Source organism: Lepidothrix coronata, unplaced genomic scaffold (assembly GCF_001604755.1).
Source record: "Lepidothrix coronata isolate B3197 unplaced genomic scaffold, Lepidothrix_coronata-1.0 Scaffold118, whole genome shotgun sequence".
NCBI classification, from domain to species: domain Eukaryota; kingdom Metazoa; phylum Chordata; class Aves; order Passeriformes; family Pipridae; genus Lepidothrix; species Lepidothrix coronata.
The window spans coordinates 515756-538525 of record NW_016690298.1 but is presented as its reverse complement, the minus strand read 5'-3'; the positions used below and the strand labels follow the sequence as shown (position 1 = coordinate 538525).

Below are 22770 nucleotides of genomic sequence, written 5' to 3'. Positions count from 1 at the left end.
GGCCCCTGTCTCAGCTGCCCTGGGTGCCCACAGGTGGGGGTGACAGCCAGAAGAGGTCCCGCTGGGAGCGGTGGGGGCTCTCCCGGGGTAAGAAGGAGAAGATGGCCTCACAGCCCAGCATCCCCTCCAGCCTTCTGCAAGAGGAGGCACTTGCCGCTGGCCGGTCACACGTACCCAGTGAATCAGGTAGGTGGAGCCCCAGGATGGGATGGTGGGTGCCTATCCCTGTCCCAGCCTAATCCACCACTCTGCTTTCCAGACTTCCCCCCCATTTTCCACATCAAACTGAAGGACCAGGTGCTGCTGGAGGGCGAGGCGCTGACCCTCTGCTGCCTGCCTGCTGGCAGCCCAACCCCCCGGATCCTGTGGATGAAAGGTGGGGGCTGCCTGCATTGTCTCAGCGGGTGGACTCTAGGGGGGCACTGTATCATCTCTCTTGTCTGCTTCCCCACAGACAAGAAGTCCCTGCAGCCGGACAGTGCGCTGAACGTTGTCTCCTGCAAGGACGGACGGCAGATGCTCACCGTCACCAAGGTCTCCAGGAAGGACGCAGGGCTGTACGAGTGTGCAGCCGCCAACATATTGGGCACGGCCATCAGCTCCTGCACAGTGGCTGTGGCACGTAAGGAGGCTGGGGGGACCTCGGGAGACAGAGGTGCTGCCCCATAGGGAAAGAGCACAAGCCAGGTAGACACCTCAGGGCTGGGGACCAGTCGAAGCAGGTCGCTTAAGTTCTGTTCTCCACATCTGCACGAGACTGGGGCTTTTTGAGAGGGGATAGGCTGGTTTTGCATGAGCACTTCTGGCATCTCTGAACCCATGTGCTGTTTGTCCTCACATCACAGCAGCCTCTGCCCTGCCCTGGCCAGGCACCCAGCCCACCCTGTCTGTCCCCTTGCAGGGCTCCCTGGGCGGCCAGGCACTCCAGAGATCCCCCAGAAGTACAAGAACACAGTGCTGGTGCTGTGGAAGCCCGCGGAGAGCAAAGCCCCCTGCACCTACACGCTGGAGCGCAGGCTGGATGGTACGCAGCACTCACTGCCTCTCATCTCCTAGGAGCCACAGCCAGGAAGATGGGCTCACAGGGGGACACCTAGACAGGACAAAAGTGCCCAATGTCTTGGCTGTCCGCTGTGGCTTGATGGCATCAAGGATGGGGGACTGTGGGCTGCCTCTGTCCCTGGTCTGTTCTGGCCTCATCTTATTCCTGCTCTGGCAGGGGAGCATGCGTGGAAGATTGTCAGCACCAGCATTGTGGACTGCTACTTCAATGTGACAGACCTGCCCCCTGGGAGCACTGCCAGGTTTCGGGTGGCCTGTGTCAACAAGGCCGGGCAGGGACCCTACAGCACCCCCTCAGCAAAGGTGCATCTCGAGACGGCAGGTGAGTGAACCCTGTCTCATGGGGCACAGGGCAGCTGTGGGGCCTCTGGGATGCTTTGGGGGTACCTCGACTCCCAGGGTATCTTCCCCCTCAGTGCTTTAGAAAATTAGATGCCTCTTACACCCCACTCCTGGCTTACCCCCACCTGGCTCATACCTCCCTTTGCTCCCTCAGATGCCCAAGTTGCTCCAGTCAAGGATGTTGCTGTCCCTGTCCCCGTCCCTGTTCCTGAGAAGGTGGCTTCCAGCCGGTCAATCCAGACACCTGTGGAGCAGCTGGAGCCACTGACAGCAGGGGCTCCCCCCACCACACCACCACGCAAGCACAAGGGAGTGGTACAGAAGGCAGCTGGGGCTGCACAGGCGGGTGTCCCCCTAGGGGTCTCCCCATCCTCTGCTCCCCATGAGGAGGGTCATCTGCCAGATCCTGAGCTTCCACCTAACATCACTGTCTGTGTTCCCCCTGAACTGATGTTCACCCCTCCTCAGACTGTTGCCTCTCCCCACACAGACACCCCCATCCAGGGGTCCCCTGAACCCCCCACGGACACTTCCCCCCTGTCCCAGGCTCTGTCACCTTCCAAGTCCCCTCCTGCTTCCCCAGTGTCAACCACCCCCAGTCCAGCCCCTACACCATCTCCCACGCCCAACACTGCACCTGCACGGAAGATGCCTCCCTACATGGTCACCTCCTTTGTCTCCATGCCCCCCTCATCATCCCCTATGCCAGAGCCTACCACCACCACCACCACCCCATCCTCCAAGGAGCCCCCAGCTGAGAGTGGGGTCCCAGGGGCAAAAGATGGCACGGCGCTGCGGCAGGGTGTCCCCCAGAAGCCATACACCTTCTTGGATGAGAAGGCAAGGTGAGTAGCCATGGAATGGGATGCTCTGTCAGGGGTGTTCTGCCCCCAGCACTCCACACCAGAGATGCTGAGTGCTACCTTATGCCGCAGGGGCCGTTTCGGGGTGATTCGGCTGTGCAAGGAGAATGCCACAGGGAAGCACTTCATGGCCAAGATCGTGCCCTATGAGGCAGAGCGGAAACAGAGTGTGCTGCAGGAGTACGAAGTCCTCAAGGCACTGCACCATGAGCGCATCATGGCCCTGCACGAGGCATACATCACCCCTCGCTACCTGGTGCTCATCTGTGAGAACTGTGTTGGCAAGGAGATCCTCTACAGCATCGTGGACAGGTACAGGTGGGCACGGGCCTGCCGGGGACAGTTGCTAGTACAGGACTACCCACTGATGCCACTTGCCCCCAGGTTTCGCTACTCAGAGGATGACGTGGTGAGCTACATACTGCAGCTCCTACAGGGCCTCGAGTACCTGCATGGCCGCCGCATTGTGCACCTCGACATCAAGCCAGACAACATCATCGTCTCGAGCACGAATGCCCTCAAGATCATTGATTTCGGCAGTGCCCAGACCTACAATCCCCTTGTGCTGCGGCAGCTGGGGCGACGTGCTGGCACCCTGGAGTACATGTGTGAGTGGGGCACCAGGGGTGTGGTGGCAGGGGGGTGGGGATGAGGAGAGGGAAGGAACTGGAGCATGCCTGTTCCCAAAGGTGTGCATGTATGCCCATGGACTGGGGAGCTTGGGAATTGGGAGGAACTGTGTTCCTGGGGGAACTGGGGGCTCTGTGAGAGCTGCTGGGGTCAGTGGAAGAGTTTTGGAGCTGTGGGGCAGTTGGGGTCCCTTTGGAGGTGCTGGGCTCTGTTAGAGTATTGGGATGTCAGAGTAGGGTGAGTGTCAGGGAGGGGTGCTGGAAGGTGCAGTAGTGGGGTGCTGTGGCTGCTGTGGGTGTTGGGCATACTGCGTGTGGGTGCTGTGGATGCTGGGGATATGGCAACTTCTGTAGGTGCTGAGGATACTGGGGATGCTGTGGATGCTGGGGCTACTGCAGGTTCTGGAGGTGCTGGGAGTGGTATGGATGCTGGGGCTGGTGTCTCAGTGTGTATGACAGACCTGCTTCCCTGCCCACAGCGCCAGAGGTGGTGAAGGGGGACCCAGTGGGCTCCGCAGCAGACGTCTGGGGTGTTGGAGTCCTCACTTACATCATGTAAGAGAAGGGGCCGGGGGATGAGCACCTTGAAGTGTAAGTCAGCCTCATTCAGGGCTTGGTGTCATGAGGGACACCAAGCTGATTGTGGGCTGAGGGGTGCTGTAGCCCAACAGACCCTTCTCAGCTGGTCATAGGGATGGAGACACTCTAGGCAGCTGTGGCTGTCCCAAACCAGGGAAGGGGAAGGGAGGGTTATGTGCAAGGGGACCTCCCACTACTGTTCCCCAGCCCATGCCACCCCCTCCACCATCACAGGCTCAGTGGGCGGTCACCATTCTTCGAACTGGACCCCATCGAGACGGAGAACCGCATACTGGCAGGGCGCTTTGATGCCTTCAGGCTGTACCCAAATGTCTCACAGACTGCTGCCCTCTTTATCCGCAAGGTCCTCACTGTCCACCCCTGGTGAGTGCCTGGCCCAGCCAGGGAGGATATGTGGCCCCACACTGTGTCTCTGACCAAGCCAGCTCCCTGCCACATGGGATCCCTCCAGACATCATCAGTGGGACCCTGGGGTCCAGCCCTGCTTCTGGAGAGATCTGGGAACTCCTAAGCCCGGGGCTCTGGAGTCCATTCCTGCTCTTGGCAGTGGATGTCTGTCCCTGCTGGGATCCCTGAGTCTTGCAGGGCAGGGGCAGTGGCTGGGTTTGGGGGGTGGAGCATCAGTGGGCACCTTGAAGTTCCTGACACAGAGCTGGCTCTGCCCCAGGAGCCGCCCCACGGTGAAGGACTGCTTTGCCAATGCCTGGCTTCAGGATGCCTACCTGATGAAGCTGCGTCGCCAGACCCTGACCTTCACCACCAACCGCCTCAAGGAGTTTCTGGTGGATCACCAGCGGCGCCGTGGTGAGGCTGTCACCAAGCACAAGGTCTTACTCCGCTCCTACCAGGGCGGACAGCCACCAGGGCCACAGTAGCTGGTGCCTCGGCCACGGCCATGAGGGGCCGAGGAGCCAGAGGAACATTCCATGGGCTGCAGTACAGGGCGGCTGAGGAGGAGCCAGGACGTCCTGGGATGAGTCCATGGACCTAATGTGCTGCTGCCAGGGACAGTGGTGACCAGCATCATTTTGGCAGTGCCGATGGAGAGGAGGTGCTGCCCCAGCCAGACCAGCAGTGGGGTCTGGCAGTGGAGAGGTGGTTGGAAGCCTTGCTGCAAGGAACAGAGAATGTGGCAGAGGGTCGGGAGAAGAATGGGATGCAGACAGTGGGGCAAGGGAAGCCCCAGGTGGGAGGGGGAGAGCTGCCAGCATGTCAGCCAGCCCTGGCCATGCGGGTCCCATCAGCCGTGTGCCTTACACCGCAGCCTGCAGCTGCCCCCGGCCACGGTGTGCGGGTCCCTGTGCTCCCCCTGGTTTGCACACCAGCACCCAAGGACTGAGATTGCTCCTGTGGTTCCTGCAGAGAGGGGGCTGCTCACGCCTCCCTGCCAACCTGCACAGCTCCAGTCCCTACAGCTGGGAGTGGGGGCTGCCAGCCCCTCACCTTCTACTTTTCCCAGCCCTGGTCCTGGCAAGTAGGTTTGTGGCCCCAGGACCGATGCCGGTGCCTTCCCCGGGGCTGTCAGCTGTGCCCCATGCCAGGGCGGGGGACTGGCAGGCACCCCCTCTTCGCAGGGGGGCACCCAGGTGCCACGCACACCTCCTGCGTCTGCTCAGGCCCATGCTGCTCGTGCTCTGCCTGCCCAGCTCCAGACCTTGCCCTGTGCCCCACTGCCAGCCTGCCCACCTATCCCCAGACTCTTCACCCCTCCCATCTGATCCTGAGTGCCTTGCCGAGCCCTGTGTCCCCTCCTCACCCCTCCCCAGCTGGTGGCAAGATGCTCCAGCATGGCCTGGGTGCTCTGAGCAGGTGGACAGGGGCAGTGGTTGGGCACTCCCCTTCCAGATGCTGCTGTAGTGATAGGGCTTTATTTATTGACTTTGGGGAGAAGACATCTGCCCGTTCCCATCCCCATCCCTGTCCCGTCCTCTCTGCCGGGCTCTGGAGTTGCCAATGTCCCCGTGGTTTGGAGCAAGCAATGTGTCAGAGCAGCAATAAAGACCCTGAGCAGCTCCTCCAGTCTCAGCACCTTGTTGGGAGCGACTGTGGGAGTGGGAAGCACACTGCGCTGCCTGGTATCTCGGGAGGTTAAGGTTCCAAGGCCAGGAAGGGTTCCAGGTGGGGCTGGGCTAGTAATGGTATTGGAAACCTGGTGAAGAAGGTAGAGAAGCTGCAAAGTACTGGGATGAGCGCAGGGGAGCTGATTCACATAGCCCTCACGTCATGGAGCGAAAATATGGGGTGTCAGAGGGCCCAACATGTCTGGGACAGTGAGACAGCAGGGACAGGCTCCTGCTGGGGACACGGCGCGTGCTCGTGAGGGATCTCATGCCCGGCTATAAATACCCACTGCCCATATGAGGCCGGGCCGTGCCAGCAGGGGCTGCTCTGGTTACAGCCCGCCGGCCCCCCTGGCTGCTCCTCGCTGCACCCACCGGCCCCTCGGTGCTGTGTCTGCCGCTGTGGGCACGGGCACACGGTAACAGCCTGGTGCCTGCGGGCTGTCACACGCTGCCCCGACAGGCACGCGAGCTCACACGACTGTGCGCGTTGCACACCCGTGTGTCCAAGGGCGTGTCAGAGCCCATGGTGTCCCCCCACCGCACACCGACGCTCTGGGGCACACGCACGGCCACAGCAGCTCCCTTGCACCCTCATACTGCCCTGCGCAGACCCACACACGGAGCTGCCCTCCCACGGTCCCGCACACCCCCTGCTCTCCGCATACCCCCACGGCCCCGCACACTCCCACACGGCCAGCGCCGCTCCCTACACACCGGCACGGCCCCGCACACACACGCACGGCCCTGCACACACACACACAAGGCCCCGCACACACACACACAAGGCCCCGCACACACACACAAGGCCCCGCACACACACCCGCACGGCTACACACATAGCCCCGCGCACACACACACACATACACACACACACGGCCCCTCACACACACACGCGCACATACACACATATACGGCCTCTCTCTCACACACACACACACACACACACACACACACGGCCTCTCACACACACACGCGCGCGCGCGCACACACGGCTCCTCACACGCGCACACACACACGCACACACACACGCACGCACGCACACACGCACACGCACACACGCACGCACACACGCACGCACACACGCACGCACACACACAAGGCCCCTCACACACACGCACACACAAGGCCCCCACCCACCCACACACACACGGCCCCTCGCACACACACACACACACAAGGCCCCCCCCCCCTCCACACACACGGCCCCTCACACACAGCCGCACAGCTCCCCATAGCGGCCGCGGGCGCCCCCTGGCGGTCGCGGGCGGCCCGGCAGCCCCCCCCCGGCGCTGACGTGTCGCAGCCACGTGCGCGGAAGCGGCGGCGGGGCCGGAGGTCGGTGCGGGGCCGCCGGAGCGGAGCGGAGCCGCGATGCCGCTCAAGGCCGTCATCCTTATTGGGGGCCCGCAAAAGGGTAAGTGCGCCGGCCCCGCGGGGCGCCCCTCCGGCTCAGCGCCCCGCCGACCCCGCTCTGCTCCGCAGGGACTCGGTTCCGGCCGCTGTCCTTCGAGGTGCCCAAGCCGCTCTTCCCCGTGGCCGGTGTGCCCATGGTGCAGCACCACATCGAGGCCTGTGCCAAGGTACGGGAGGCCGGGGGGCCGAGGCTGGGGCCGTGGAGCTGAGGGCCACCCTTTCCACTCTGCTCACTCCCTTCGTCCCTTTCCAGGTGCCCGGCATGAAGGAGATCCTGCTGATGGGCTTCTACCAGCCCCACGAGGCCCTCAGCCGCTTTCTGGTGTCAGCACAGCAAGAGTTCAAGATCCCCATCAGGTGGGCAGAAGCTCTCGCACCCCTGGGGCACACGCAGTGGGACAGCCTGGCTCGGCCCCTCACCTGCCTTCCCCAGGTTGGCAGCCCCCAGCTAGCACTCAGGCATTAGGCAGGTGGGCTCTGTCCCACCGTGGATAGGCACAGCTGGCCTCCTGTGTTCTATCATCTTTCCTTTGCCTTGGGCCCTGCCCTGGCTGGTTTGTGCTCCAGAGATGCCTCTCTAGCCCAGCTCTAAGCTTCCACGGCCTCCTTCTGTGCAGTGTCCATGTGAGCCCCATTGCTGCATGGCAGGATTATGTCTCTCCAGATCCTCCCAACCCTTCCCAGCCTTAGTGCCAGTTGGTGCCACCAAGCATCTGTTTCCCTAAGCCCTTGCTTTTCCCTACTCTGCTCACAGGTATCTTCAGGAGTATGCAGCACTGGGCACGGGTGGTGGCATCTATCACTTCCGAGACCAGATCCTGTCAGGTGGTGCTGAGGCCTTCTTTGTCCTCAATGCAGACGTGTGCTCAGAGTTCCCCTTACAGGAGATGCTGGAGTTCTGGCAGCAGCACGGGGACATGCACAGCTTTGTCATTCTGGGTACCACAGTGAGTGGCAGTGTTGGGGAGCAGAAGAGCTGCAGTGCTCTGCCATGGGCTTAGAAGCCAGTGGCTCTGGTGGTGGGTGGTTCCTGGGCTGTGAGCTCTGGGTTTCGTCTGCTCTGCATCGGCTTGCCCAGTGCTCCACCGTTCCTTACATGTCCTTGCTCCATAGGCCAACAGGACACAGGCACTGAATTACGGCTGTATCGTGGCGAATGCGGACACGCAGGAGGTACTGGAGGGCCTTAGGGAGCTGAGCACAGCGTGGGCAGCGGGTGCTGCGCTGCCTGTGTGGGCGCGCGTTCCCAGTGCGACACAGAGGGTGTGACGCTGGGCGTGGGGGCTGCGCCCTAGGATTCACATCTCTTCTCTCGCCTCCAGGTCCAACACTATGTGGAGAAGCCCAGCACGTTTGTCAGTGAGATCATCAACTGCGGCATCTACCTCTTCACACCTGCCATCTTCCAGCATATTGGCGAGGTCTTCCAGAGGAACCAGCAGGAGCTAGCACTGTGAGTGCCTCACTCTGCTCTGTGTCCCTCCCACCCCACTGCTTCCCGGGGCTGCAGCGGCACACTCATCCTCCATTCTTTCTCTATCTTTTCTCCTCCTCTGCCATCACTCACTTGTTTCCTGGTCCTGCACCAGCTGTCCTTACCTTGGGTAAGTCTCCCTCTGTGTCTGCACTGGCTGCTCTCTGGGCCGGATCATTCCTGGTGATAATGCATGCTTCCCTCCTTCCTCCAGCCTGCTCTTTCCTCTGCTCCCCTCCTGGCCAGCTTGACTCCCCCTCTCCCTTCCTCTTCTCCCACCCCATTTTCATTCAGCTCTGGATGAGGGACTGAGCAAGTCTTTCACCTGGGAATGCTCTGCTCTCCTCTCCAGCTTTTTGCGCCAGCCAGCCTGTCACCTATCATTTCTGCCACCAAAGCTAAACTCCAGCTGTGCCAAGCTCTGGATTGGGGGCAGGATCATTCACCCACATGGACTGGGTGGGGCTCTTGCACCATCAGCTTCTGGCTCAGAGCTTATTTTGGCTGGCAGAGCCCCATCCCTCTGCTGCTCTGGTGCTCAGTGGAACTGTCCTGGCCTAGTCCCATGGCTGGCGCTGTCCCCAGCTTTGGGGAGAAGTGCATGGCTAGGTAGGAATCTGGGTTTATCAGAGCCCCTGAATTTGGGGAGGGTAGCTCTGCCAGGGTCCTTGGCCGAGGAATGGAGTGTCTAACAGGACTCTTTCTTGCAGAGAGGAAAGCTCCAATGGCTGGCAGCGTGCGGAAGTGATCCGTCTAGAGCAGGACGTTTTTACAGCACTGGCTGGGAGTGGCAAACTCTATGTCTACAAAACTGATGGCTTCTGGAGCCAGATCAAATCAGCTGGGTAAGGGCTGAAGGCAGAGTTGGTGCAGCAGGAGCATCAAGTGATCCATATGAGGGATGGGAGAGGAGGGTGCTCAGGCAGGACCCTGAGCGTAGGTGGGCGGTGCTGATTTTGGATCTTCCTCCTCTGCCCTGGTAGTGCCAGAGTGACAATAACAATATTTTGTTTTTCCTTCTCCAGCTCTGCTATCTATGCCAGCCGCCTTTACCTGAACCAGTACAGCAAAAGCCACCCAGAGAGACTGGCCCAGAACAAACCTGGAGGCCCTGTCATCCGAGGTACCTTTCTGACTTGCTAATGCCTTTGGGGCTGCCTTGGGAGGCAGTGGGACCCATGATCAGGATCTCCCTTGATCCAAGAGACAGGTGCTCCTGTGAGCTGCCTTCGCTGATGCCACTGCCTTGTGTTGCAGGGAACGTGTACATCCACCCGACAGCTTCCATTGACAACACTGCAGTGGTGAGTGCAGGCTGGGGGAGCCCTGGAGCAGGGAAACACTCAGGGGTGCCAAGGGCATTATTGTCCTCCTTGCCCTCATCACCTCCCTCTGTCCTCACAGTTGGGCCCCAATGTCTCCATTGGGGAGGGGGTGACAGTGGGAGCTGGTGTGCGTGTGCGAGAGTCCATTGTACTGCACGGCGCCTCACTCCACGTAAGTAGGATTTGCCTGAGGGAGTGGGTATCAACCCCCACTCCTTCCAGGGAGGCAGCAGCACCCTGCATTCCCCTTTCCTTCACCCCAGGACCACACCTGTGTCCTCAATACCATTGTGGGCTGGGACAGCACCATTGGGCGCTGGGCCCGGGTTGAAGGAACGCCCAGTGACCCCAACCCCAATGATCCCTATGCCAAGATTGACAGCGAGACCCTTTTCCGGGATGGACGCCTCACGCCATCCATCACGATCCTGGGTACGTCCCTGCTGCACCAAATGGCCCTGCTCAGTGAGGCAGTCTCTCCCCGCCTGCTAACGCCCTTGCATTCTCCCTGCAGGCTGCAGTGTCACCATCCCTGCTGAGGTCGTTATTCTCAACTCCATTGTCCTTCCTCACAAGGAGCTGAGCCGCAGCTACAAAAACCAGATTATCCTGTGAGTCAGGGGCCAGCACCAGCCACCCACTCCCTGCTGTGCCCCACAACAAGAGCCTGTGCCCTCTTGGGAGGTTCCCAGTACCCCCAAAGGAGTAGGTACAGGCCAGGAGCCCTGCAAGTGCCTGACTACTGCTCCAGACAGACATTAAAGCTGGTGAGCATCAGCCTTGCGTGCTGCTTCTCTTGCAGCCCAGGGACCAGCCCTGGGCCAGGGTGAAGGCTTCAGGGACAGCATGTGACCCTGGCACCAGCCTGCCTACCTGTGTAGGGAGCACTTGCTGCCTGCAGTGTTGTGGATCCAATTTTGGGTGTTTCTCCACCAAAGGGCACTAACAGCACCGCATTGCCACTCCTCACCCGGCTCTCCCTGCATCATTTGCTGTCTGCATCTCCCTGGAAGGTCTTGGCCCATCTTAGAGACCAAGGAGCTTTGAATGGGCCTGTCCCGTGTAGGCAGCTCACCCCACAGGAGCCAGCTGGGAGCCTCCTGATTTCATCAGTGTGATTGCAACTGCCTGAGCTGGGCTCCTGCCTACTACTGGGAAAACAGTGCCGAGCTGTCCTAAGGGTACTGGCACACAAAGGCTGGGTTAGACTGGCAGGCTGCTGGCCCTGGAGGGAACTGCAAGAGCACCCCTTCCCCTAGCACAACCTCTTCCCCCATGGGCTCAGTGCAAGCCAGAAGAGCTGCCAGCCTTGCCAGGCCTGCTTCTGTCAGGCTGAGACCTGTGCCTGCTGCCTAGGCAGGGCTCAGAGTGATGGCAGCAAGCCTCTGCCACCCTGGTGGGCCAAGAGCCTCCTTCACACCAGCATGGCTGTAGGTTGGGGGGCTCACTGCACGTCTCCCTCTTGCACTAGCCACATTCACAGGGCACCAGAGCAATCAACTCACATGTGCGCAGGTGCCAGAGATGTAGCACCTCGCTTTGTCTCAAAAACCTGATTTTATTGAAGCACAGGCTCTCTGTTGTAACCAGCACTGCCTTTTATCCATTACCCCCATGTTTGAGCTCTGTGCTAAAGCCCTGCACTCCACCGAGGGCCCCATCATGCCTCTCACCTTCAGTGAGACGCCACATTAGATATTCTCCATTCATCCAGTACCACCCCAGCTCAATGGATTTGCAGTAAATCCTTGCTCCCAGCCCTGTGCCTTCCTGTGCCAGTTCTCCTGTGGTCCTGGGCGGGGATTAGCTGTTCCCTGGCTTTAAGCACATTAAACTCCTTCAGTTTTGCCTCTTCCTTGGATGTGTTAATTTTCTTGCCCTCTGGTGTACACTCCTGCACTGGGGAAAACTGAGCCAAAGTACTTGCTTTCAGGATTGTACATGAATTTTCTCCCATGTGCCACATCTGGTCCGGCTTTTAATAGGGACAAAGGTTTATCAGCTGCTGGATGTGACCATGGGGCAGTTCTCAGTCCTGTTGTGTAATGACCCTTTTCTCTAAGTTCCCCCTTGCACAGAGCTGTCTGGGAGATGAGCCCTTCCTAGAATCTTGCTCCATTACAGCATTATTCTGCTTTCCTGTCTTGGAGGGAAAGAGCTGTACATTCCAGTGCTGCTTGGGCTTTGCAACTCTAGCGCCAGGGCTGGAGGAGAGGAAGGGGTTAAAGGGGCCTCCACTGAGGCGCTAGCAAGTCTGGAAACACTTTAAGGTTGTCCTGCCCTGAGCAGGACAGCTCCAATTACTTGAGGCCAACATCTGAGCTCAAAGAGGGGCCTCCCACATCCTGGGCTCCAGGGCAGGAGAGGAGGGATTCAGCTCAGGTGGAAGGAGGTCTTGTCTGCCCTCCCAAAATAGGCATTGCTTACACATGTGCTGACTGTACAGCTCTTGTGACTGCCCAGCCAGACTCCAACATGCCCGTGCTCCCTAACCCCTGGCACCTGGCAGCAGCAGGGAGGGACAGACAGCAGCCACACCAGGTGTGTTTTGCTGCAAACATTTAATAGAAACCTGACAAAGTACAGCACTGGGGTAGCATCCCTGCCACCATGGCTGGGCAGAGCCAGCTCTGCTCCCCAGCCCCAAGGGAAGCACCCCAGGGAAGCAGAGCAGAGCTTCGAGCTCAGCACTGCCCCACCCCACAGGCAGCCTGCTGCTGCAGGTTTTGCTCCTCCTCCAGTGCCAGCTCCATGTCCCCAGGGAGCCACTGGTGCAGGCTACACCGGAGAAGGAAAGAACCGGCCCACCTTCCTCGGGGCTGGCCCCTGCCTGCGTGGGGAGAGATGAGTCAGGGGTGCAAAGTGAGCTCCCCTGGGCTCCCACCCACCCCTGGCAGCACTCACGGGGGCCGGGTGGCCGTGCCCACACAGCTCCGCAGGGTGCTGGGGAGGCAGCAGGTACCAGCTGGGCTCAGCTGGCCTGGCTTGGGTTCCGGAGAGACAATGGGGTGGAAGAACAGCTCTGCAGGATAGAGTGGGGACAGCTATCAAACCCCAGCCATAGACAACCAGGACCCTTCAAAGAAGCCACAAGGCCAGGGCAGGAGGGGCTGGGGCTCTTGTGCCTCACCACGTTCACCTCCTGGGGCTGGTGTTGGCACAAGGTTCTCCTGCTCTGTCCCCACAAAGCCTCTCCAGAAGTCAGGTGGCAGCGAGAGGAGACGAGCCACCACCTGGGCAGAGAGGGATGTAGGACAGGGATGCTGGCAGTGCCCAGGGTACACCCCACACCTCAAGGACCCCCTCACCTTGCACTGCCGCGGTGTGTCCTCCATGATGGCGAGTGGTGTGGGGTTGGCTGAACTATGTCCTACCAGTGTAGGGCCAAACACACGGGACAGGTTGAGCACGTCCATCTTGCAGTCGGGGCTGCGCGATACCCTGCAAGTGGGGACAGAGGGTGTGAGCATGCTGCCCAGCCAAGGGGCCCCTCATCCGCAGCTTCCCTGCTCTAGGGCACAAAGCTTGGGTGAGGGGCAGAGAGCCAGAAGATGGGGACAGAACCCACACCAGAATGATCCACTCACTTGAGCAGGTGCAGCATGAGAAAGGCAAGGGTGTCCCTGTTGGCTGGGGGCAGCTTGCTCACCACGTGCCGCAGGGCTGTGTCACAGGCAGCATCATCCAGGATGTCTGTGGTGGCACCAGGGATCACTGTTAGAAGCAGCCTCTTCTTCTCTCATGTCCCACCTTGGGACCCCTGCTCACCAGCAGCACTCAGGAAGGCAGGGTGGAGGCTGAAGGTAACCAGTGGTTCCTTGAGGCCCCGCAGAAAGTCCTTGAGCACACCACACACCACGTGGATGTCAGTCACACTGCTGAGGGTGGGCAGCGCACCCCCAGCCCGCAGCAGCCTCCTCTTCCACTCCCGCACCAGCTGCTCCGCACCCGGCACCCGGTACAGCCCTGTCTGGGGCACAGGGAGAGAGGCTCAGCCCCATAGGAACCACAGCATCAACCACCTCCACCATCCTAGCCCCTACCTCTGTCAAGCCTCGAGTCTCCACCTCGGTCACACACTGAACCACCAGCAAGGGCACCAGGGGCCTCGTGGAGGGGGCGAAGTCAGCCAGCACACCCTGGGGAGGACAGTGTTGACCCACTCTGTGCCCACCACCCACCCCTGCAGTCAGGGTGGGCAGAGGCCCAGTATCCTGGGGCTGATAGCCCCAAAGCCCCATGGGGACATGGAGCAGCCCCCACGCACTGCTGTGCCCCCTCACCTCACGGGGCCAGGTGTGGTGGCGAGGCCGGGGTGCACAAGGGTTGGGGCACTGCTCCCGACACTTGGTGTGCAGCAGCAGCTGGCACTGACAGCACTTGATGGCAGTCTTCCCAAAGCGGATGCGGGAGCCACAGACACCGCACGGCTCAGGGCGGATCACCTGGAAAGGACAGCAGGGTAAGGGGCCCCCCTTCTTGCAGATACCCAGTACCACTCCTTTATCTTCTCTCAGCCAGCCCCCACTACCTCCATCCATTCCCCCTGCAGGCAGAGCTAAGGGGGTGGGGGATAGAGGAGAGCCTTGCCCCCCCCCCCCCACGACCCTCTCCCCTTGCCTGCCACCCAGGATGAGAGAGGCTGGGACTCAAACCGTTTTGGATGTGAACTGGTGCTGGACTGTTGGGAGGCTCTGTGGAGGTGAGGGGAAGGGGGCTGGTGCTGGCTGCCCCACTGAGCTACCCTCAGTGTGGCTCTCCTGCCCCGGGGCACGGCAGCCATGAGCTTCACTGGTGCTGCACGCCGTGGTCACCTCTTCAGAGGGAGGAGGTAGTGGAGGGAGACCTGAAAGGCAAACCATCCCATCTACCAGCTGGCATGTGGGGAGGCTTTTCAGCTCTCAGGGAACCTCTGCATGGGACAGTGGCATTTGGCATGTCCAGAGGACCCCAGTACCTCCATGGTGGGGATAAGCATCCCCCAGCAGATCCCCTCCCTCCCATGTGACAGCAGCATCCTGAGGCTAGTCCCCCATCACCCACCAACCCTCTCCTCAGCCCTTCCCATGACCTGCACGCATGGAGACACGATGTCCCTGGCAAGACCGGCGGCGTGGGACCAAAGCAGTGGGCAGGAGGCTTCCAGCAGGGCCTGGGACCTCAGCAGGAGGGGGCATAGAGGGGACACTTGCCTGTCAAGATAGGAGGCAATGAGAAGGTGCCTGTCCGCAGCCCCACAGTTCTCCAACATCTCCCTCATGATCTCTGCTCCACCCAATCCACATCCCTGTGGTTCTCCAGAGCCAGGGATGCTGTCCCCACTGGGACCAGGGTGATACAGCAGACCCCACAGAACCCACAGGACTGAAGGCTGCAGCATTGCCTTCTGGCACTGGGACAGCCCATGCACCCCATCCCTGCTCAGGGCACGCTGAGGTCCCTACTCACAGCATTATGGGGTACCACAGAAGAACGGTGCCTCTTTGCCATCACAAAAGGGCCAATCTGAGGGGCCAGGGACACATGCTAGAAACAGAAAACAGTGTGAAGAGCAGGCAGAGACCCCTCCCTGACTTTGCCCCACACACCAGATCACTCAAGTCAAGTGGCCCAAAAAAAAGTCCCAGTCTCATGTCACCCCCCCAGCATTGCCTGCCCCACACCAGGCACCTTGGGGACTCAGGCCCCCCTCTGGGTTGGAGCCAGCCCTGGGGCTGGGGGAGGCCAGGCCACGCCTGCAATGCAGAGGTGCAAGCGGAGCAGGGTGTGGGATGCCCACATATGGGGATGAATTATTGAGGAGCCCAGCTGGGCCACAGTGGAGCATAATGGAGTTTCTATTGATCGCGGGAGGTTTGCCGAGAGACGATGCTCCCAGCCCAGCATCAATAAATTAACCCCCCTGCCAGGCTCCTTGCAGCCTCTTGTGCTGGGATGGATAAGTATCTGGGTGCCCTCACCTCTCATGGCCCAGGGCCAGCACCCCAATCTGGGCTGTACATGAGGATCTGAGTGGGAAGAGGGACCCAAGAGCACATTACCTTGGGATCAGAGCTGGGCGATCCTTACCCACAGAGGGGCACAGACCCTACCTCAACACCAGCCCCCAGGGCTCCCGGAATTTCCTTCATACCTGCCTCTCCGGGGCTTTGCGCTTCAGGGTCCGCACCACCGTCATATCAACATCCTGAAAGGCACCAAGGAGTCTAGGGGCTGGCAGGGCCAGGGACAACCCCAACATTCATCTCTGGCTCTGACAGCAGCCCACCCCTAACCACAGACATGCAAAGGGGCTGCTCCACTGCAGAAGTGGGGCAAAAACACCCCCTCACTGCTGGGGTGAACCCCGAGAGTCACAGCAGGACACTCCTTACCACATCGTCCTCGGTGCGGTCATAGCTGATATCTGAGTGGGACAAGAGGGACTGGCACGACTCGTCCACTGCAGATGACCTGCAGAGTGAGCTCAGCTGGAGCAATTCCCCCCTCAGACAGCACCTACTCATACAGCTGCTCCTGGGAGCTCATGGCTGATGCCTCTGCAGAGCCCAAGCATCCCCATGCCCAACCAGCCCCTCAAGGTGAGCAGCAGTGAGGGGGAGAGGGGCACAGCCAAGCCCAGGGCTGCCCGAGGGGCTCAGGTCTGCCAGCCCTGCTCACCTCCTGCCCGGTGCCAGGGTCGCCCCGAGGCGCCGGCCGGCCAGGGCGCTGAGAACAGAGCACTGGTTCCTGTTCAGCATTTCATTGCCCCATGGCTCCCGCATCAGCGACTCAAAGACCAGCTGAAGTTTGCGCTCCTGTAAGTGAAACAGGGTGGTGGTGAGAGGGCTGGGGTCCCCGCAGCCAGCCCTGCGGGGTACCCCTGTGGCCAGCCCCCTGACCTGCTTCTCCAGCTCAGCCTCTGCCCGGTGCCGCTTCTTCATCTCCACCTCTACCTGGTTTCGGGCATGCTTGAGCTTCACCTCCAGCGCTGCCCGCTCGGCCTCCACACGGGCCAGCTTCTCGCGGGCACGACGCCCGTCCTGCTCCAGCCGGCAGCATCTCTGGCGTGTTGCCTCGAAGCACCGAGCGATCCGGATGTAGTCTGGGGGCAAAACCAGCGGGTGGCCAGACGGGAGCGGGGCAAGCTCCCCCAAACCTCGATGGAGACAGGGGTTCCGGGGTGCCCTGGGCCGAGGGTCTGCACACACCCACCTTCCTCCACGCTGCCGCCGAGCTCCAGCAGCTGCAGCCCCTGCTCCAGCCGGGCCAGGAGCCGCCCGCAGCGCTGCCGCAGCATCCCGCTGCCCGGGACAGGAACCCCGCAGTCAGGCAGCACAGCACCCCTTCCCCCGGATCCACCCGCAGCTTCTGTACCACGCTCTCCTCCGACCACTGGGATGGGCCGTGCGCCCCCGGGACGGCGCACGCTCGGGGGGCGAGGGGCCCTCTCGGGCGGCCTATGTGGGCCGGGGGCCGGGGTGGAGCCCGGCCCGGCTCCGCCTCCGCCTCCCGCCGCCACCGGGCCCGACCCGCCGTCCCGGCTGCTGCCGGCGAGGGGGAATGTTCCCGGGATCTTTAGGCATGGAATGCCCCGGGGTGCGGAGGCAGGACTGGCTGCAGGGGTGCGGAGCAGGGTGAGGGTTGCCTTTGGGGGCGGAGGATGCCCAGGCACTGGATGTACCTAATGAGAGCACTTGAGCAGTGCGGGGTCAGTGGGTGGGGGGTGCTCGGGGGTGCAGGAGCATCGGCGGGAGCACTGGGCGCGGGAGACATTGGGGGTGTGCAGGGATGCGGGAAGGGGCACGGCTTCCCCAGCCCCGCATCCCGGGAGGGGCGCGGATGGGGGCGGAGGAGCCGGAGGAGCCGCTGCCCCTGTCCGCTGTCCCCCAGCACTGTGCCCCGCATGGAAAGCGGCGGGCGGGGGCGGCGAGGATCCCCCGCACCGGGTCTCCCGGCCGGGTCCGTGTCCTGCAGATGGAGCCACCTTCCCGCCGCAAAGCCCCGCCGCTGCCCGCGCTGCCCGTGCTGTGCCCCCGGGTCCCCTGCGCGGGGACTCCCCAGGGCAGCCCCCCGCCCCGCACCCCCTCTCTGCCGCAGCCCCCGGGTCCTGGCGGCCCTGCATTCTCGTGGGAGGGTCCAGGCAGGGTGCGGGGGGCGCCGATGAAAGGCAGTTCCCCCTCCCCAGTGCCTGTCCCGACCTGCTGCGAATACCAGGAATAGCAGCGGGGCTGGCGGCAGGGCTGGGCGTGCCAAGCCCCTGCACACACATACACACGCACACAAACACCTCGCAGGCTCCTCGCCTGCCTTCACACCTCCGCGGCTGCCTCTGAACTGGAGAAGGGGTTTAACATCCTGTGGACATGTGGCAGCAGGTCCACCCCAACACCCCGGTGCCTCTCAGGAGTGGCTGTGGATTCAATAGGCTCCTCTCCCTGTGTCAGTCCTTCATTAGGCCCAGACAATGACAAGAAAGGGGCATGGGGGAGCACTACCACATCCCAGGGATGTGTCTCGGGTACATGGGGACAAAATAGCCAGGGTCCAGAGAACAGCTATAGAGTCCAGGCAACATGGACCCCCCCCGTCAAGGGCTGAACCTCATCAGCATTCACAAGCGGGGCTGTGAGATGCCGGGGACACTGGCAAGAATGCTGCCTGATGGGTACTGCTGCCTGGGCCCCAGGCAGTCCCAAGGCAGGGTCCCCCTTTGGGACAGAGCCCATCTACCCAAAGGGATGGGCTGGAAGCACCTTGGCAAGGCTTTGCTGCACACCATGCCAGCACACGGGAAGCAGAGGGTGTTTCTCAGAGAAGCTCCTTCCTTCCAAGGTTGAATATGAGTCAGGTTTTGAAGCGACTTTAATTACTGCTGGATCGATAGGCTCAGCATGGCCAAGCAAAATCCAATTGCAGCCCCGGGGGCATTCCTGCTCAGCCCTCCCCTACCTGCCCAGCCCTCCCTGCCTGCCTCTGGGGAGGCACATGCTCCCTGGCTGTGGATGGCCCCCAATCCCACTGGCCCAGCACCCACCCACGAGGTTAGACCCCATCCTGCACATGGAGCCAGCACCCCACCTGCTCAGGTCTGGTAGGGGACATGCATTTCCGGGTCAGGGCAGCAGACGGAGATGCCCCAGCCCTGCCAGCACTGCCTGGGGGAACCCACACACCCCTGAGCCCCTTTCCACACCATGCATGGAGCAGGTCTGTGGTCTCCAGACCCACCTTGCACTCTGGGTACAAGCCTGGAAGCCCCCAGAAGGTCAGAGCAGCCTTGGCAGTATGCAGACAGCCCCTCTTATGCCCAGGGATGGGAGGGGGGCACTCACCACCCACTCTGTGTCCCTACCACTGCCTGTTCCCCCCTCCCAAGCCACCCTGGCTTGGCCAGGCACTGCATAAATAGCTGTTTGTGTCTCTGCTCGGCCTCTGCGTGGGAAATAATATCGGCTGATGGAACATAATGCCCTGCTTCACATGTTCAATTTTATCATTTTCCGAGGCAGGCAATCTTCGTTTAAAGCTGAATGGGCTAGGGAATGTTAATGAAGCGCCGGCGCTGCTCTGCACCGCGCTTTATCTCTTCGAGAATAATTTGGGTGAGCTCGGAAATAGAGTTCCCAGTCCCAATTCAAGTGGCGGCAGCACCGCATGCCGATAAAAGTGTAATTCCTGGCCAGCGCATGGCCCTGAATACATGACAACTTAACTCTTGGAGCCCCGCTGGGATGGTGCTGCCTGCATCTGCCTGCCTGCCTGCTTTGGGTCTGTCTGACCTGCATGCCCAGCACCAGCCTGGGTGCTCAGCCCAGGCAGGATAGGGTCTGTGACTCCCATTCATCCTGGCCACAGAGCAAAATGTGCGGGCCAGGGAAGAGAGATAAGAGGGCAGGAGCAGACCTGGAGGAAATCAGTCTCCCTGGACAGACAGGACCCCACAGGCAGATCTTCGTCAGTGCCAGTCTGCTGGGAGCTTTACTGGGAGAGGGATGCCCCAGATCCAGGGATGACCATGCACTGGGGTCAGGGAGGAATGAGGAGAGGGAAGGGAGTAGGGGCAGGGCTGGAGAACCAGGCAGGAGGGAGAGAAGGGGAGATAGGTTCAAGAAAGAATCCCATCCCAGACAAACTGGCAGAGCTGGGCAGGTGCTTGCAGGCCTAGGCACACAGTTGAGTGAGGGACTCTGCCAGGAAGGGCCCTAGGCCCTGGTGATGACTGAGGGGAGCAAAAAGAATTTGTAGGAGGTATTTGTTGTCCTGGAAGGAGAAATTCAGGTTAGCAGGAATAGGCAGCTTTGGCCCCAAGGGGAAGGTCTTGGGTGGTCTGCCTGGTCTTGATCTGAGCCCAGCCATGGCCTGTCTCCAGTTCTCACCAGCCAGCGGCAGTTCCAGTCTCTAGTTCTCCCTTGCAGCAGGTCCCTGTGCAGGGTGACCCTGGGGTCCTGCCTGACCCTCACCATACTGCACCCAGCTCCCATGGGTTCCAGAAGCAGTAGATGGGCAGCACAACACCCTCAGAGTGATAGTCCCTCATGTCCTGGACCACCCCATTCCAAAGATGCTGAGAAGGGGGCACCTTGGCCTAGCGAGGGGTCAGCAGAGCCACTTGGGCTCCAACCTGGCCCGCCTCTGGTGGGGCAGTAACAGACCCTTTCCCTGGGAATGCGTGGGGCGGGCAGGTTTCCAGCACCGTTAATCAGGGCTGCAAGAGCTGGGATTAATGTGCACTTCAAGGCTCTCCAGTCCCAGCTGTGATCCAGCCCTCTGCTCTCAGCCAGAGCCGCCTCCACGCGCTGAATTATCAGCCTGAGTAATTAAGTGGAGAGCTTTGTTTTAATGCAGACATCTGATGCCTTCGCACCGAGGAGCACAACAACTGTCGCGGGTGTTTATGCTCCGTGCAACACATCTGGCTCACAGGGAGAGAATCCATCTCCACCGCTGTGTAAGATTAAAGGGAATGCGGCCTGGGTGCTGAGAGAGGAGGGATAGCTCAGCAGCCAGCATGGTGGGCAGGACCCGTCCCGGAACATCACCTCACCAGGTCCTTGCATCCCACCAGGAAGACTCTGGTCCAGGGCTGCCTGGCAAAGCACCTGTCACCTCCACTCCTCAGCGCACAAGGCAGCACAACACATTGCGAGATGAGGGATAATTACAAGCTTGGAGATAAATGGAAATAGGGCAAAATAAAACACGGGTTTATCAGAAGTAGATGGTGCCTGGCTCACCTGATACCTGCTGCTGATAAGGGAGCTGGTTATGCGGGGAGGAGGGATGCAGATCTCCAAGCAGCAGCTGTGCCATGCAGAAAATTGTTGCTTTGCACAGATTAGGGGATTAGCACCAGTGCAAGGAGCTGGAAAGAGGCTGGTGCGGGAAGTAGCTAGACTGCAGGGAGAGAGAAGATAGCATATAGGGGAGAGCATCCTGCTGGGACCACTATGGATGCGCCTCATTTAATAGCTTCCTCTGTTGCCCAAAAAGTGGGGGCTGTGGGGAAATCTGCTGATGCCACACAAACACAGATCTTTTCTCTCTGCTTGGCCCCTGAACCATTGTGCTTTGATCATCACACCCACCTGGGATGCCTGAATAGTCTCATGGATTTAGTGGTTTTCTTCTGGGGCAGCTTGGCTGGCCGGGCACCAAAGGTGAGCTGTGCCATCACGAAGGAAGCTTCTCCCCCAGCTTCCTCCAGGATCTCACAGCACCCAACACTTTGTGGGTGCTGACAGCAGAAGGATTCCCTCACTCACTGCCCCGTGGCAGGGCTGTTTCCATCAGAGAGCCTGCCATCACCTCCAGCCCCTCCAGCCCCTGTCTGCTTGGCACTGCTGGACAGGGAAAGGGGCTGTAAGGGACAGAAAGAGGAACTCCTTAGTCAGGGGAAAAGAGACTCCAGCTGGGAGTGTAACTGCTGCATGTGGTGCTCCTAGTGTGAACATCAAAGGAACCCCACTGTGAAAAAACTGTTTTCAAGGAGAAACACTCCAGGCAGTTTCCAGCAAAAAGCATGCTCTGGGCTGCTCCCCCACTGAGCCAAACATGTCAAAATTTGGCAGGGGACCTCTGACCGTGTACTGATCTGGTCAAGGAGCAAATGCCATTGCAGTTGAACAAAGCTGCCTTCCCGAGGTTCATCTGGCTCCCTGTGGTGTCGAGCAGCTGGGGCTGGCACAGCTCTGCTGCCCAGCAGGGCTGCTGGTGGGAACCACGTGCTGGGAGATGCTGCGCCTGGACATAGGGGCACTCGAGAGGCTTTGGCAAAATCTGGTGACAAAAACAGAGCAAGGGGAGTTTGGAGGAGTGGCACAAAACCATCCAGCTCTCTGGCAGCCTGGGGTAATTTGAGGCTGGGAAATGTGAGCTGAAGCAGCAGGGGCCACACAGCCACCTCCGGGCAAGCAGGCTGATTTATTGCCTGCATGAGCTGAAACTGCAGCCCATGCTGGGCTGAGAGGCAGGACCAGATCTCCTGCCTGGAGACACTCATGGCAGAAGAGCAGAAATGCTGTGCAAAGTAGACTCATGGGAACGGCTTGAGGCATCCTATCCAGTTGTGCCTAGCTGGGCATGACCACTGCCCATGCTTGATGCCACTTCCCAGCCAGAGCTCTCCAAGCAGAGCCCATGGCAAGAGCAGAAAAGTCCTGAAGCTGCAGAATGGCCCTGGGCACATAGAGGTGCTGGCCCCAAACAGGTGCAGTTTGAGGCACAAGTCTTGCTATGGGTACTGTCTCAGAGTGGTGCATCCAGATAATCCAGATGCAACACTGGTGCTCCTGTCACAGCTGCCCTGGGAGACAGGTCATGAAGCAGGAGCTGTGACACATTCACCTGGATGGAAGAAGAGCGGCTGCTCTGTCAGTGGTGTCACAGGATGCCACCATGTGTTCCACTTGTGTCCAAGGCTGCCCCATCTCCCTCGTCTCCTCAGCTGCACCCAGCCCAGACAGGGTATGGCTGTCCCCACCAACTGGAATTAATTCCCTGAGATACTATATCAAATGC

General features: G+C 60.5%; 3 protein-coding genes across 6 annotated transcripts in view; 2 read left to right on the top strand and 1 right to left on the bottom strand.

Annotated features, from left to right (window-relative positions):
* SPEG (SPEG complex locus) overlaps positions 1-5510 on the top strand; it is a 38664-nt gene extending 33154 nt beyond the window's left edge. For all 3 annotated transcript variants that reach the window (XM_017825328.1, XM_017825331.1, XM_017825330.1), the window contains 11 exons: positions 34-186; positions 260-376; positions 455-622; positions 902-1024; positions 1220-1384; positions 1559-2249; positions 2340-2579; positions 2652-2875; positions 3376-3451; positions 3710-3859; positions 4164-5510. In XM_017825328.1, coding sequence (XP_017680817.1) covers positions 34-186; positions 260-376; positions 455-622; positions 902-1024; positions 1220-1384; positions 1559-2249; positions 2340-2579; positions 2652-2875; positions 3376-3451; positions 3710-3859; positions 4164-4371 — 2315 coding nt within the window. In that variant the 3' untranslated portion in view covers positions 4372-5510. The remainder of the gene's footprint in view (positions 1-33; positions 187-259; positions 377-454; positions 623-901; positions 1025-1219; positions 1385-1558; positions 2250-2339; positions 2580-2651; positions 2876-3375; positions 3452-3709; positions 3860-4163) is intronic.
* Positions 5511-6865: 1355 nt separating this feature from the next.
* Positions 6866-11624, top strand: GMPPA (GDP-mannose pyrophosphorylase A). 2 transcript variants are annotated; one of them, XM_017825428.1, is made up of 13 exons: positions 6866-6973; positions 7042-7139; positions 7226-7329; positions 7727-7919; positions 8086-8145; positions 8295-8425; positions 8562-8576; positions 9157-9291; positions 9472-9569; positions 9704-9750; positions 9851-9943; positions 10035-10203; positions 10286-11624. In XM_017825428.1, exons 1-13 carry the CDS (start codon positions 6931-6933, stop codon positions 10384-10386), a joined length of 1287 nt encoding a protein of 428 aa, XP_017680917.1. In that variant the 5' UTR covers positions 6866-6930; the 3' UTR covers positions 10387-11624. The 2 variants fall into 2 exon arrangements, with proteins under 2 accessions (XP_017680917.1, XP_017680918.1); XM_017825429.1 differs by lacking the exon at positions 8562-8576.
* Positions 11625-12549: 925 nt separating this feature from the next.
* Positions 12550-17050, bottom strand: LOC108502390 (rac GTPase-activating protein 1-like). Its single transcript, XM_017825293.1, has 16 exons — positions 16966-17050; positions 16653-16855; positions 16432-16568; positions 16146-16224; positions 15905-15958; positions 15220-15297; positions 14843-14963; positions 14427-14587; positions 14055-14216; positions 13815-13910; positions 13540-13741; positions 13359-13464; positions 13080-13212; positions 12902-13004; positions 12676-12793; positions 12550-12601 (listed from the first exon to the last, which is right to left on the bottom strand). Exons 1-16 carry the CDS (start codon positions 17048-17050, stop codon positions 12550-12552), a joined length of 1890 nt encoding a protein of 629 aa, XP_017680782.1.
* Between the last annotated feature and the right edge of the window lie 5720 nt (positions 17051-22770).

Excerpts from the sequence above, each read along its gene's own strand:
- GMPPA (XM_017825428.1), top strand. The coding sequence starts at position 6,931 with ATGCCGCTCAAGGCCGTCATCCTTATTGGGGGCCCGCAAAAGG. Across the intron at positions 6,974-7,041 it reads TATTGGGGGCCCGCAAAAGG|GGACTCGGTTCCGGCCGCTG; the intron begins GTAAGTGCGCCG and ends TCTGCTCCGCAG. Across the intron at positions 8,146-8,294 it reads CGAATGCGGACACGCAGGAG|GTCCAACACTATGTGGAGAA; the intron begins GTACTGGAGGGC and ends TCTCGCCTCCAG.
- LOC108502390 (XM_017825293.1), bottom strand. The coding sequence starts at position 17,050 with ATGCTGCGGCAGCGCTGCGGGCGGCTCCTGGCCCGGCTGGAGCAGGGG. Across the intron at positions 16,569-16,652 it reads AGGCTGAGCTGGAGAAGCAG|GAGCGCAAACTTCAGCTGGT; the intron begins GTCAGGGGGCTG and ends TTTCACTTACAG. Across the intron at positions 14,588-14,842 it reads TCGTGTCTCCATGCGTGCAG|AGGTGACCACGGCGTGCAGC; the intron begins GTCATGGGAAGG and ends CTCCCTCTGAAG.